The sequence below is a fragment of the Amblyomma americanum genome, chromosome 1, assembly GCF_052857255.1.
Source record: "Amblyomma americanum isolate KBUSLIRL-KWMA chromosome 1, ASM5285725v1, whole genome shotgun sequence".
In the NCBI taxonomy this organism is placed as follows: Eukaryota; Metazoa; Arthropoda; class Arachnida; order Ixodida; family Ixodidae; genus Amblyomma; species Amblyomma americanum.
The window spans coordinates 251,129,243-251,144,175 of NC_135497.1; the positions used below are offsets into that span (position 1 = coordinate 251,129,243).

Sequence of the window (14,933 nt, forward strand, 5' to 3'; positions counted from 1 at the left end):
GAGTGGTCAGGAGTGGTATAGGGGTAGGCACAGGAATAGACAAGGCAGTAGGGGTTAACGATGGTTCGTCCTCTGCAAGTGAAGAAGGCGACTTGAGCAGCGATGAAATACTGGGTGCAGGAGGAGCTGAGGTGTTGAGGAGACATCCTTGAGGTGGAAGGGTAGGTGAAACGGCAGATGCATTGATAGCAGGATGTGATCATTCCATAAGTTTGAATAAATTTATTACTATTCAATATTCAGGTTTTTTCTTGATTCGATACGATATTCAATTCGAGAGTTACTATTCGGTATTCGTACACCCCTAGTAAAAAGTCTGCCTTTATAATCGAATATTATGAACTTCGGGGAAATGCAAAAAGAAAAGAAAGAATGAAGCTGGAATGTCGTAAAGGCCCATCAACAGAAGCTCTGAGCAGCCAATATTCAAGTAATGCGACAAACATAGCATTTGAGACGTGTATTTCTTACAACTCATTTGGCCGGTAAATGGGGTTCAGCATGGTTTCCTTATGCAAAATTTCTCACACCTTCGGGTGAAGTGGGGAGGAGCGACCACCCCTCCCATAAATCTACTCCTGAAAAAGAACCTTGTTCCTCACATTACCTAAGCATAAATTTTTTTTTTCCCCTCTTCACCCACTAAAGTAGCCCTCATGTTACATTCATGTTTTTTTTTCCATGCTTCCTGCCTGTAAAGTCGATGTCAGATTATATTCGGGTTAAACAGTAGCTGCAGCAATGGGTGTGCTGAATGATAGTATAATACACTAATTTCTTGACTACAAGAACCTAGAATATATTGATACTGCAAAATAAGTGGAACTTCCAGTAAACAGGGATCAATATGCCATCTCCAGATGGCATCAGTCATACTTACACCGCCAGCTGTCCGGATGATATCGAGGACTTGGACCCTGTACCAGTTCTTGTCACCTTCAAATAAGCACATCCAGAAAGAGCCTTTGGCCACCGACTCTTCTGCTGGAGCCTGTGTCTGGATACCATGCATATTCAGGTGCTGCTGTAGCTGTTCCAGTACCTTTGGGTTGAGGTAGAAAGAGAGGCTCAAGAGAGGGCCTACCCAGTAAGCATATTGCTGCTTTTCTGACATCTAGCAATGGCCAGCCAGTGACAAACCTTTGATTACAAGCAGGCATTTGTAACAGTTATAAAATTACTGCAGAATTTAGCTAACTTAGTAGTTAACAATTTGCCTATTTCCCTTCCCACACATACAGACCTGTAGAGGGAAAGACAGAGAGAGACAGAACAATTGCAGGGCAGAGTACCAAGGTAACCCATCTTGTAGAAGTTCTGAGGTAAGTAACCAGCAAGAAAGCTTGTTTTGAGCATTTCATAAATTAAGGTACTGGGGATAAAACCAACACAGCTTATTTCAAGCAATAATAATGCTGCACTTATTATGCACCTACAACACGTAATTAAACGACTTATGATGATGCAATCTTCATCCCTCTGAAACAAATTTAATACTACAATAATAATAGTATCCCTTGACAATTTGCTGCAAAAATTTATCAAGCTTGTCAACCTTTGCTAAACAAAGAACCTCACCCAACAGTTTGGAATACAGCTCTCAGAAGAAGCTCCAGCAAAGTGATGGCTGTACTTCACTGTCTTCTTTCCGTCGCTATGCTTTTCAGACTAAATGCAATTTAAGCTGCTAATGACAAAATCACAAAAAAATCTTCCAGCACTCTGTCCCTAAGTACATCAAAGCTTGGTAGCTCTGAGCTGCCCAAGTTTGTACTGAGTGGATTTATGTTGGCTTGGCACATCAAAGTATAAAGGCCAGACTATACTAAAGGCGCTGTGCATCCCATGCTACACGGCTCGCATGACAGTTCATGGCACAAGCAGCAGGCTGAATATGGACCAGTTTATTTTCCCTGTAGCTTTATTCCCACCTCATTCAAGGCCACTTGTGAACACTTCTTGAGAACTCCTTTCACTCTGGTTCATCATCCCCAGGACAAGAAATGCGTTTGGCAAATGCAAGGGCGTCTCAAAACAACACCCACTGCATCATAGCAGTGTGTTGCTGCCCAAAAAGTAACAAGGCCAAATGTTTCAATAACACAGAAAAAAGTACAGAGGCACTATACTGCGATTAGAACTATTTCCAGTTCACTACCTTTTGTTTGCAGCAACAATTTTGTTGCTTCAGTCAAACACACATTACAAGCGCCTTTCTACATAAAAAAAACCTAGATGCACTGTGTGGTTCAGCATAACACACATTTAGGAGTTAATGGGGTTTAAAGTCCCAAAGCAACTCAGGTGAGGAACGCCATAGTAGAGGTCTCTGGATAATTTCGACAACCTGGGGCTCTTTAATGTGCACTGACATCACACAGCACGCGGTCCTCTAGCAATTCACCTCTGTCAAAATGTGACCACCGCGACCAGGATCAAACCTGCGTCTTTTGGGTCAGCAGCCGATCACTATAACCACTGAGCCACCGCGGCGACTCAAGTGAAGACCTTTGCTCACGAAAAGCATCAGCTGTCAGCACTTAGACAACCCTATGTAATGCCAACTACTGTAGACTTGCAATAATTCCAACTCAGATAATTTGCAATTTCGGCTACTCAAACAACTTTCAAAATTTTGGTTGGTTGGCTACATTTTCAATGCATTTTAAAGGCGCCTAATTCGTACCGCAGCTTTGCTTAATTCAAATGTTTTGTCTTACTGAACCCAATGGTCCCAGCGCGTGTTGTCAAGGGCGGCACAGCCAAGGTTGGATACATCAGGTCAGCACTGCCATGTCATCTGAAAATTCACTTGCTATACCTCAATAACGCAAGCAATCATTAAAATATATCGGTCGTCAAGCCTGAATTGAGAGGTACACTGTTGGTCCTGCAAGTTCGGATGTGTGCACAATGGTACATGAAACGACCATTAGAGGGCCCCTGTTGCTGCGAGTTTCATTTTCTGAGCTTCACTACCAGCCACCCTCCCCCTCCCGATAACAGCTATTGGCAACATACCAGACAGCCAAGCCTAGCTGCATGCTATTTTGGAAGCTGATTGGCACGCCACTGGTCCTTTTTTCATAGGTGTCTAGCCATTCTAACGCCAAAGTGCATTCCCCTTGCTTCCATCCATGTGGTTCTTTCACTACGCTGAAACTGAATCCCAATCACGAGGTGATCACTGTTTTTCTGCGAAGCCTCCAAACATAGATGTTGCCACTTGTGAGGAGGCTAAACCGCTGCCATGGAAGCCCTTACTATTTTCTACTTCAGCCACTTCCAACAGTGTACACATGATTAAAACATTGACAAAACTGAGAAAAATCATTGTCTCAGCATTTTTGCAGAGAAGCAGATGGCCCATTTTTTTCACCAATCAAGTTTACCATGAGAGATGATTTTTGGCAGTATTTTTGGGAGCATTTGATAATTCGACTTTTGAATAATTCAGATGCCTTTTCCAGTCCCTTCATATGCAAATTAATGCAGTTTTACTGGTTTAGAAAACCAGCACGATTGGCTTTTTTTTTTTTGAAACCACACAACCAGTTGGAGACTGCTGGCTTATTTGGCCAGCAGTCTCCGACTGGTTGTGTGGAGACTGCTGGTTGTGCCTTTCATCTATTTTTAGGTTATCCTAACACTTATGGCTATGTTTGATTAAGAAAAAGGTTCCGAAATACTCTGTACGCATAGGTATCCACGAAGCAAATTGCATTTATTCATGAATCACACAAGCATGCACTCCACATAATTCAAACAAATATCTCCAGTCCCTTGAAGTTCGAATTATTCAGTCAACTGCATATCTTATGTGGTGTCTCTAGAACCTGAAGACTGAAGTCACTGAAGTTATACTACAGGGCTGGAATGAAACCCAGATGGTGGAAATTAAATGCAAACACCCCTACACTTTACACATTACCACTTGGGATGGTGATAACAAAGTAACGCACTCACATGTTCTTACATTGGTGAACAAAGAAAGGAACCAAGACAGTTTCAGTTCATACAAATTGACTGATTTTCATTCTAGACCCATGTCACATTTTTCGTATGCCGGATTTGCATAAATATACACGACCATGAATACAAGGCGAGGGGAAAGGTGAGCCTTCTAGAAAATTAAAAAAAAAAATTACAAGATATGATTACAATGCAGGACATAACTATTCAGGGCAAATATAGTGAAATGTTAAATTTAATGGAGATAACACAGAATAATGTGAAAGCAATGGGTACCTATGAGTCATCTGATCCATAAATAGTCATCACGGCTGCTCTGCTCCATATGACTGTGTGTGACTGCAGTGTCATCTTCCATGCCATAGATGTCACATGAGAGGCAACGCTTCATAGACTTGTAACTTAAGTTAGCGGGACAAAGCCTCCCATACTTTTATTCCCACAGCTTTCCAGACAATGGTAGCTCCTATAACTGCCTGAAAAAACTGCCACTGCACTATCAACCCACTAAACCTACATGCACTGCACATGTTTCCTCCTGCAAGTTAGCCCTTATTTTTTTCTTTTTGCTACTCTATATAGCTTTTTCACTGCTTTCCCTTCCTTGCCAGCTTATGTCACTTTATCCTTTATGTGCAGTAGCACTACTACCTGCATTCTCGCAAAAACTCGATGTCTGAAGCCTGCTTTCTGGAAGGCTGCCCACCAGGTTGAGGGCAGCTGGGTGAAACCAATGGCATTATGTTTCCAGTCATGTGGTGCTCCTCAGAGTATTTTTTAAATTAGGCTTAATTAGTTTATTAGTCTAGATTAATTATGCAAAAATTTAATTTTCACTTCAGGGTCATCTAGATTTGTTAAGTTGTATAGGGGGTCACGAAGCAACCGATCTAGTTTTTTTTGTAGCAAAATGTCTTCTACGTGGTCCTTTTTTCTAGCGTTAACAGAAAGCCCGCGAAATATGGCAAAAACCGCATGATTGCGCTACCGTATTAGCATTTCCAAGCATATTCTGAGTGAATGAAGTGTATGCACTCACTGTCTCGAAGTAAGCGGCTGACTAGCATAGTCCTGAATGTGCATCAGCACATTCTTCCTGAACAAGGAAAGCGCGCGCCGTGATCTGTGATAAGTGCTAGGCAGGCCATCCACAGCCAAATGAGACGAAGCTTCTATTGAGCCATTGCATAGGCAAAACAGAAAAGGAAAGAAAAGCAATTAAGTCGCGTAATTCAAGGTAGCCTGTTTTTTTTTTCTCATTTTGCAGCCTGTCGTGAGTGGCGGCCACTCACCTGGGCACAGTCAGCACACATTTCGTTCGTTCAAAATGCGGATGGGAGCACCGGAATACATTAGCACATGAGCGCAGTCATGTGGTTTTTTTCATATTTCACAGGCTTTCTTTAAAAGCCAGAAAAAATGGTTTACGGTTTATGGGGGTTTAATGCCCCAAAGCGACTCGGGCTATGAGGGACGCCATAGAGAAGGGCTCCGGAAATTTCAATCGCCTGAGGTTCTTTAACATGCCCCGACATCGCACAGTACCCGGGCCTCTAGAATATCACCTGCATCGAAATTGGACTGCCGTGGCTGGGCCTGAACCCGCGTCTTTCGGGTAAGCAGCCGAGTGCCATAACCAATAAGCCACTGCAGCGGTTCTCCAGAAAAAAAAACGTTTCTACAAAAAAAACTGGATTGGTTCTTTCTTCATCCCCTCTACAACTTAATAAAAACACACATGACCCTAAAGTGAATATTACAAAATTTGCATTATTAATCTTAACTAATTAAGTGGAATTTAAAAAAAAAAACTCTGAGGAGCTCCACACAATGGGGAAACATGTTGGTTTTACTCAGCTCCGGTATGCCACTTTTTAAAAATCCTTGATTCAAGTTATGTGAAACACCCTGTATACTCTGCTCACCGTGGCATAATGACTGGTCACGGTTGCCAAAGAGCAACCTTGGCCTCAAGCCCCACCAGTGGCACAAACGGCCATCACAGGGCAGTGGCGCATTGCTTAACCACTGCACTACTGCATCATAATGGTACAAGGGCTCCCAGCGATCTGATCTATGAATGTAAAGTGGAGAATGACCAATTCCACACCCTTAAAGGACTATAGACACCTAATTTTATTGCATGCTCTCTTCTTTAAAATTATGCGCTAGACATTAAGCGCTAGACATTACAACACATGGATCACTGAAAATGAAATCAAGAGTTGGACGAAAACTTGTCTGGTCGAGTTGAATCATAAAACGTGACATTGAAGACGTCGACCACAACAAAGAAAAAACACACAAAAGACGTTTCGGCACCCATACAGGAGCCTTGTTCACAGTAAAAAACGAGAAGCGGGTGCGCGAGCTTGTGCATGCTTGAAAAGGGGGCGCAGGGACCGTGCGCAAGCAGTTGTCAGATTTCCGCAGTTTCGGTTCAAGGTGTGACAGATCGTTTGTATAATCAAAGATTCCAGGTGAAGGCGAGAGAATTTCCTCTTTTCTGCCGCAAGCACTCGTGCCTTGCCCCAGTCGATAATGTGCTGTTTTGATATGCAGTGTTTGGCGATAGCACTGGAATCCACTTTCCTGCTTTTAATGTCATTTTTGTGATCTTTTACGCGCCTTTCAATATTGCCAGCTTCGCCAATGTAGACGCAGTCGCAGTCGGAGCAGGGAATGCTGTAAACCACGCCGGGATATTTTTCTTTTGGAAGAGCGTCCTTTACGTTAACCAAAGGATGTCGCAGTTTTCCGGTTGGAACGTGGGCAATGTCAACATTGAAGGTGCGCAGAATGCATGCTAACGCCTCGCTGATTCCAGGGGTGTAGGGAACAGCGGCACGTTTCAGGTGGGAAGACACAGCAGTTTCACGTTCGACACAGCTGTTTTTCGACCGATGCCACGAAAGATGTTGGGTAGTCATTGCGTGAAAGTTCTTGCCGCACCATATCAAAGTCTTTTGCCCTGTCTTCGGGAGAACTACAAATGCGTTGGCTCCTTTTTAATAAGGTGGCAGCAACCGATCTCTTATGTGAGGCTGGGTGGACGGATCTAAAGGTGAGATAACGTCCTGTGTGGGTAGGTTTCCTAAAAACGCTGAATGATAGATAGTTTGCCACTATCGCATTTTACGAAGACATCTAGAAAGGGCAATGCACTGTTCGCCTCGACCTCGGTGGTGAACTCAATGGCGTCCTCTATGGAGTTCAAATGTGATGAAAAAGCAGGCAAAGAGTCTTTTTGAATCATGCAGAAAGTCGTCAACATATCTGAGGAAAACTTTAGGTGGGTGAGCAAATGTTGCAAGGGCTCGGCATTCGACAGACTCCATGGTGAGGTTCGCGACGGTAACGGAGATAGTGGCACCCATAGGAGCACCTTGAAGTTGACGGTAAAACAGGCCTTGGAATACAAAATACGCTTTACTGAGGCAGAACTGTAGGAGTCTGCAGAGGTCAAGAATGTCAATAGGGGTCCTTTCAAGTAAGGATCTGTCAGACTCGAGGGCAGAAGAGCACGCTTGTACGGCAAGGTCAACAGGGACGCACGTGAAAAGCGACTTGATGTCAAACGAGACTAGCAGCTCGTTGTCGTCCGGTGATATGTCGCTTACCTTCTCAATGAAGTGAGTCGAATTTCGTACGTGTGTTGAGCCACAACCCACAAGGGGCGAGATGATGCGATGAAGGTAACCAGATAAGCTGTGGAGTGGGGAACGACTGAGTACCTCAGGACTCAATTTCAACTGTGGACCCACCCTAGACGCTAAAAAGCTGGTTTGTGCTGTGGAGAACACTGTTAATCAAGTGGATGCGGCACGTCGAGATGAAGCAAGGACTCGTGCTATCAGCAGCTCCAAGTACTGCCCGGGGCGATTCCTGCCCCCTCTTACTACGGGACAGCGCCAAGCTGTTAAGAGCCTTCGCAACAATAAGTAACTAGTCATACTTCCCGCCGACAAAGGCAACACCACTGTCCTTTTGGACCGGACAGACTATGTAAGCCGGATGCAGAACCCGCTTGAAGATGACACCACCTACTGCCGACTGGACAGGGACCCAACCGCTAAGGTGCAGCGCGATTTACAGAAAATTCTCACCAACGTCTCCAGTTTCATCCCTCCGACCCAAAAACCACTTTACCTCCAACTCCTAGGCACCAACGGTTCGGCCCCAGTCCTCTACGGCCTTCCCAAAGTGCACAAGACTGGGATGCCGATGCGTCCGATTGTGGACTACAGTCATTTCTCACTCCACAGCTCATCTGGTTACCTTCATCGCATCATCTCGCCTCTTGCGGGTTGTGGCTCAACACACGTACGAAATTCAACTCACTTCATCGAGAAGGTAAGCAACATATCACCGGATGACAACGAGCTGCTAGTCTCATTTGACATCAAGTCGCTTTTCCCGTGCGTCCATGTTGACGTTGCCGCACAAGCCTGCTCTTCTGCCCTAGAGTCTGACAGGTAATTACCTGAAAGGACCCCTATTGACGTTCCTGACCTTTGCAGACTCCTACAGTTCTGCCTCAGGAACACGTATTTTGTTCAAGAAGTATTTTGGTTTGGGCTACTTGATGCATAGCTTCTAGATGATGTCAGGACGGCGCAAAAAGAACAAGGACAAAAGAGGCACAAGAACACAACAGGACAGGCGCCTGTCCTGTTGTGTTCTTGTGCCTCTTTTGTCCTTGTCCTTTTCATGCCGTCATGACATTATCTAGACGTATTTTGTATTCCAAGGCCTGTTTTACCATTAACTTCAAGATACTCCTATGGGTGCCTCTATCTCCGTTACCGTCGCGAACCTCACCATGGAGTCTGTCGAACACCGGGCCCTTGCAACATTTGCTCACCCGCCAAAAGTTTTCCTCAGATATGTTGACGACTGTTTCTGCATGATTCAAAAAGACGCTTTGCCTGCTTTTTCATCACCGAGGTCGAGGCGAACGGTGCATTGCCCTTTCTAGACGTCTTGGTAAAACACGATAGTGGCAAACTATCATCATTCAGCGTTTTTAGGAAACCTACCCACACGGGATGTTATCTCAACTTTAGATCCGTCCATCCAGCCTCACATAAGAGATCGGTTGCTGCCACCTTATTAAAAAAAGAAGCCAACGCATTTGCAGTTCTCCCAAAGACAAGGCAAACGACTTTGATATGGTGCGGCAAGAACTTTCACATAATGACTACCCAACATCTTTCGTGGCATCGGTCGAAAAACAGCCGTGTCGAACATGAAACTGCTGTGCCTTCCCCCCTGAAATGTGCCGCTGTTCCCTACACCCCTGGGATCAGCGAGGCGTTGGCACGAATTCTGCGCACCTTCAATGCTGACATTGCTCACGTTCCGACCAGAAAACTGCGACATGCTTTGGTCAACGTAAAGGGCGTTCTTCGAAAAGAAAAATATCCCGGCGTGGTTTACAGCATTCCCTGCTCACACTGCGACTGCGTCTACATTGGCGAAGCTGGCAACTTCCAAAGGCGCCTAAAAGATTACAAAAATGACGTTAAAAACAGGAAAATGGATTCCAGTGCTATTGCCGAGCACTGCATATCAAAACAGCACATTATCGACTGGGGCAAGGCACAAGTTCTTGCAGCAGAAAAGAGGAAATTCCCCTGCTTTCACCTGGAATCTTTGATGATACAAACGACCTGTCACACCTTGAACCGAAACTGCGGAAATCTGACAACTGCTTACGCACGCTCCCTGCGCCCCCTTTTCAAGCATACATAAGCTCGCGCACCCGCTTCTCATTTTTTACTGTGAACAAGGCTCCAGTATCGGAGCCGAAACTTCTTTTGTGTTCTTTTCTTTGTTGTGGTTGGAGTCTTCAATGTCACGTTACATGGATCACTGCGTGGTATTCACCTACGATCGCTAGATAATTTATAATTGAATTTCTACTCTGGTGCTGTTTCGATTTCAGTTTTATCAGCAGTATCAACAGTTTTTTGTCTCTTACGTGATGTCAAGGTCAACTACACGTCATAGCCATCGTTAGGTTGATGAAACCGAAACCGTTTATCGCCAACGCATCCGCGTCGCCGACGATAATAGTTTTATTTTTTTCTTTGCGATGTGACTTCCTAGTACAGATACTGCTGCCTGCTACCATGGAGTAACATTGGTTCTAAAGTCTGAACAGAAAGACATGGCACTGGCATGGTCATACTATGCGCTGCAAAACATCTGCAAAAAGAGTTGGAGCATCCATACTTCTGGTGCGTAACGCACCGTGTAACGTTTACTTCCTGTGCAGGAACGGAAGTGCATGCACGCCTCGTCTAAAGCTGCCTCTTTGACGCCGAGAAGCCTGGCTGCACGTGGACAAAGGTACGACTTAGTTTTTGAAAGCCAAAGTAACGAACACGTTTATTAAGCGAATGTGTCAGTTGTGCGATATTTTCGATTATATGACACCCGGATTATAAGACTGTTTCATGCGGTCCCCTGAAAGTCGTACAATCGAGGCCTACTGTACACTGAAACCTCGTTAAGGCATACCTCATGGGACCACAGAAAAACTACGAGCAAAGCAGCAGAACGCCCAACCGTAAACAGGTGAAATGTATCCATTGAAGTGGTGACACCTTGTTGAGGTGTCTGGACTTCAGATACATGAGGTATCTGGATTAGGTAGGATGATATCCGAGGTTTTCAATGAAGAGAGGCACACACGGAAGGTTCTATCCACAGAGGGCCACCGAAAGTTATGACATACATATCTTTGCCACCATGATGGCATCACAGCTGCTAGTGCAGCCGCGAAGGCTATTAAACCAGCTCCCAACTACTCTATTAAGCCGCCTGTTGGGGCAAGCAGGCGAAGCACGTCTAGCGCACGGGCAGTTTCTCTAACAGTAAGGCCTAGGCTGTCTTCACTTCAGCTTCCTTGTCTGAATCGCCTGCACTGGACGATGTTTAACCAGTGACAGAGGCAACATCTGTCACTTTTGGACAACACTGGAGATGTCTGAGCTGCATACTCTGCGTCTCTAAACAACATAGGCCGGCGGAGTCATTCGGGCTCATATTCGGATCATGATCAGAGTCATGAGTGAGTCCGGACTCACGTTCAGATAATGATCCGAGTTGTGAGTGAGTTCGGACTCACATTCAGATCATGATACGAGTTGTGAGTACGGACTCATATTCAGATCATGATCTGAGTAATGGTGAGAGTGGGCTCATATTCTGATCGTGATCTCAGTCCTCCTGGTCAGTCCGGTAGAGTGTGGGCCTGTCAAATAAGTTTATGATATGAGGTTGTACAATCCCGTGATCCTAAATGAATCCATGATGCCGATTGGTCGCAAGTTTGCACCATTCGTAAACACGAGTTTCCTGCGCACTCGCAATTCTGAACACAATTTTAGTCGCGATGATCAAACCAATTTTATTGTTTTTTGGCCTGTAACTTTTGTGGCTTCTGCACTCTAAAACATTACTAAAAGGCGAGAAAAGTTGAATACAGTAAAAGCTCGTTAATTCGAACTTACGGTTAATTCAAACCGATGCCCGTGTCCCGACACAGCCCTGTGTATTTCAATGGGGGAAAACTGCCGATAACTCAAACAAGTCTACATTCGGTATGGTTAATTCAAACCAGGAGCCACTGGCTGACGCCGCTCGTCGTAGATAGAAGTTGACTCACAGCGAGTAAAACAAGCTCTAAATTTATCAAAGATTTAAAACAATGAAAAAGAAAAAAAAAAAGCCGAATGCACGAGGCCCACGGAGCCCCTGTTCCAGTGCATGCCGTAGCAGGTTTCGTTGCTGGAGCACTTGCCCGCGCACATGGAGGAAGAAAATTTTACCTTCCTCGATGCCCTGACGCTGATGCTTCGGCGCGAGCCATTTCAGATTTTCGTTGTGCTGCGGTAGTGATCACGTGGTGTAAACAACGTAGTACTGCGGTTCTGGCGTTGCCGGATTTTGTTGGTGCCGCGAGCTCAAGCTACATGGCAGCAGCGTGGAGACGGAGCCATTGAGTGACGCCAATATAATTGAGGCTGCATACTCCCAGCAGACATCGCAGGGCTCACATGCGGTGAGAACAGCTGAAAGTGATGAGCCCAACGGTGCCAACGAGACTATGCCACCGCCAAGTGCACATGAAGTGGCGTCGGCGCTCGATGTTGCAGCACGCCACTTCTCTGTCAATGAGAACTCTACATTGCACAGAAGCTTTGGGCAAGCTGCAGATGATGATGATGGAGTCTCGGCAGAAGAAACGCATGCAAATGCATTTTGCCGATTACATTTAATTTTTACAACCCTTCCCCGTAAATAAGCATGTTTTGGAGCATAAATAGCGTCATATATTTCAGCACTAAAGCTCGCTGATCGCGCGAATGTTTTTCAGTACTAAATTCTGGCGCATAACTGGCCGATCAATTTATTTCATTTGGCACTAGTACTGGATGAATTTAATTCTCAGAATATGACCACCAAACGTGTAGTAGCGCCTAGCTCGCGATAACGAGTCTAGATGTCTGCTTCGGGTTTTGCCCGTGCAGTGGGGCACGATAACCACTCATTGTAGCAACCATTTGATACTTTGAACTTTGCTTAATTCAAACAATTTTCAGGTTCCCTTCGAGTTCGAATTAATGAGCTTTCACTGTAGTTGCCGCGCTTAGTCACGTTGGATATTAGCTGTGGCTTACTGTATCTCGGTTGTTCTAGTATTCCCTGTTTTTTCACTGGTTGGCGAACACATGCAGTGGCCTCAGATCTTTGTAAGTCCTGTAAGCGGCAGCTACAGGCCTCTAGGCCTCTCAGCCAGGTTTCCGCAATTCAAGCGCAACAAAGACAGGAAGCACTCAGAAAGGAGAACGACATGCGCTACTTGCAACACTTTTATTCACTTCAGAAAAGTGTTGAAAGTAGTGCGTGTCCCGTTGTTCTCCTTTCTATGTGCTGTCTTCGTTGCGCTTGAAACTCTGGAAGCTCTGCACCAACTTTCCTTGCAAAGTGTTTTATTGAACTACCTCTCAGCCAGGCCTGTGTGCATGCTAGCTGCAGTTTAAAGCCCATCATATCACCGTGTTTTTTACAATTTTTTTTGCGCTTTAAGCGTGTTAACAATCACCGTTGGGAGTGAAAACAAATCAGCTGTCTGGTGCATATAGGAGTTCTGAGTCAAGGTGAGCTTGAGTTATTCATGACTTGAAATGTGCCAGTGGGCACGAATGAGTGAGTGCAGAAGAGTCGTGAGTCGATGTGAGTGAGAGTCCAAATCAGTTGCGAGTAGAAATAAGTGAGTCAGCCTAGATGAGTCGTGAGTCTGAGCGAGATGAGATTTGCTATGAGTGGTTGATCCCGTATGACTGGTGAGTCTGAGTGAGCCCAAGTGAGTTGTGAGCCTAAATGTTCGAGTGAGCCTAAGCCTCTGTGAGTGCGAGTATTAGTGAGCCCAAAGACTGACCAAACTTTTGTGAGTGAGCCTGAGTAAGCGTTTGTAATCTTGCCGAAGTATGCTAAACATACAAAAGGTGACTGTTTCCACACTGCTGCAAAATTTTTGAAAAGAACCATTCACAGGAATCATCACCAGTAGTGCCAACCCTCTGAGCTTCGCCCCGACACACACGCTAGGAAGTGATGTCACTTGGGAAGCACTAGACGTAAGAAATGTGCAATCTATGAGAATGCCAATGACGCGACAAAGCAATGAGATGGAGGCAACCCACAGCCATGCAGTGATGCTGGTTAGCCTGCAATGCAGCTATGGTGGCTGAGGCATGTGAGGAAAATGAATGTTTGACCCGGCCAACCAAAACTGAAGAGCCACCGTGCTGCAGAGAAGACGACTCATGTGACAATAAGAGGTAGCTTCAACGATGGACACAACCGCATGGCTCAGGTCATGACCACTCCGACACCGGTGCTTGCAAACTGGATGGTGGCGGGGTATTGGATGTTGCAGAGGTATGCTAGCACCCCAACAACGGGAGAGGACAATGCTTCCTGGGCACATCAGCAGCTGGAAGCATGCACGTCATGTGTACGTCGCAAGCGAGCGTGCCTCTCTCTTAATGCACCACCACAACCTACATATGAAGTTTCCTTGCAATGTGCAGCGTAGTTAATGGCTGCTATATGAGCGTACCTTTCAGCCTTGTGTGCAATAACAGGTAAGCATTAACCAAAATGTTTGCGATAAGCCAGCAAGTCTGAAGTGGACAGCAAATTCATGATTTTGTAAGTGGAACTACCACTTAAGGGGGGAAGAGGGTCTTAGAGAAAACTTTTTTAATATTGGACTTAGCAAAATGAAAACTTCAGCTACTATGTATTTTAGTGTGCTGATTTCAAATATGGTGTCCATTTTTGTGTATATTATGTCGTTTGTTATTAATTCAAGAATTTCGGTAAAATTATTCAGACAACTTTTTGAAACAATTGGCTACTCAGATTCAAATAATTTTTATCCCAGCGGATTGTACTATTATTAATGCTTGCAATAAGGGTACTTTCGGTGTTCTGGCCCTCTTGTAACCATAGTTACAATGTTTTGAAGTTCACGTAAAAGTGCCGAGGAAAATGGAGATTTTTCTTTATGCTGTTTAATATTTTCACATTTTGTTAAGAGTGCTGTTCATGGTTTTATTGCAAGCTCCAATCATTCAGCTTTCAAATCAAACAAGAATGGTGAAAATTGCGCAAACCAAAGCCGCGAAAAGCTTGTCAGCAGTGTGTAGGGTGGTGCAGAAAATGAAACTGAGCAAAACGCAAAAAATGAAATCAAACATTTTGAAGCTGTGTAAGCACATTACAGTGCTTAATTTTCCAAAACAAACAGCTTACAAAGCGCATAGTGAACAGTGTGAATCACATTTGTGCCGTTGCCGCCGCTTAGGAAGCTCCAAACATGTTTTCGAGGGTGTACACTGCATTGTGAAGCAGCCTGTCGATCGGCACCAAACCTACGGCCA

General features: G+C 44.9%; 1 protein-coding gene across 3 annotated transcripts in view; it reads right to left on the minus strand.

Moving 5' to 3' along the window:
- LOC144114920 (uncharacterized) overlaps positions 1 to 14,933 on the minus strand; it is a 100,466-nt gene that overhangs the window by 34,031 nt on the left and 51,502 nt on the right. For all 3 annotated transcript variants that reach the window (XM_077648950.1, XM_077648947.1, XM_077648949.1), the window contains exon 9: positions 881 to 1,042. In XM_077648950.1, the coding sequence (XP_077505076.1) occupies positions 881 to 1,042 (162 nt within the window). The remainder of the gene's footprint in view (positions 1 to 880; positions 1,043 to 14,933) is intronic.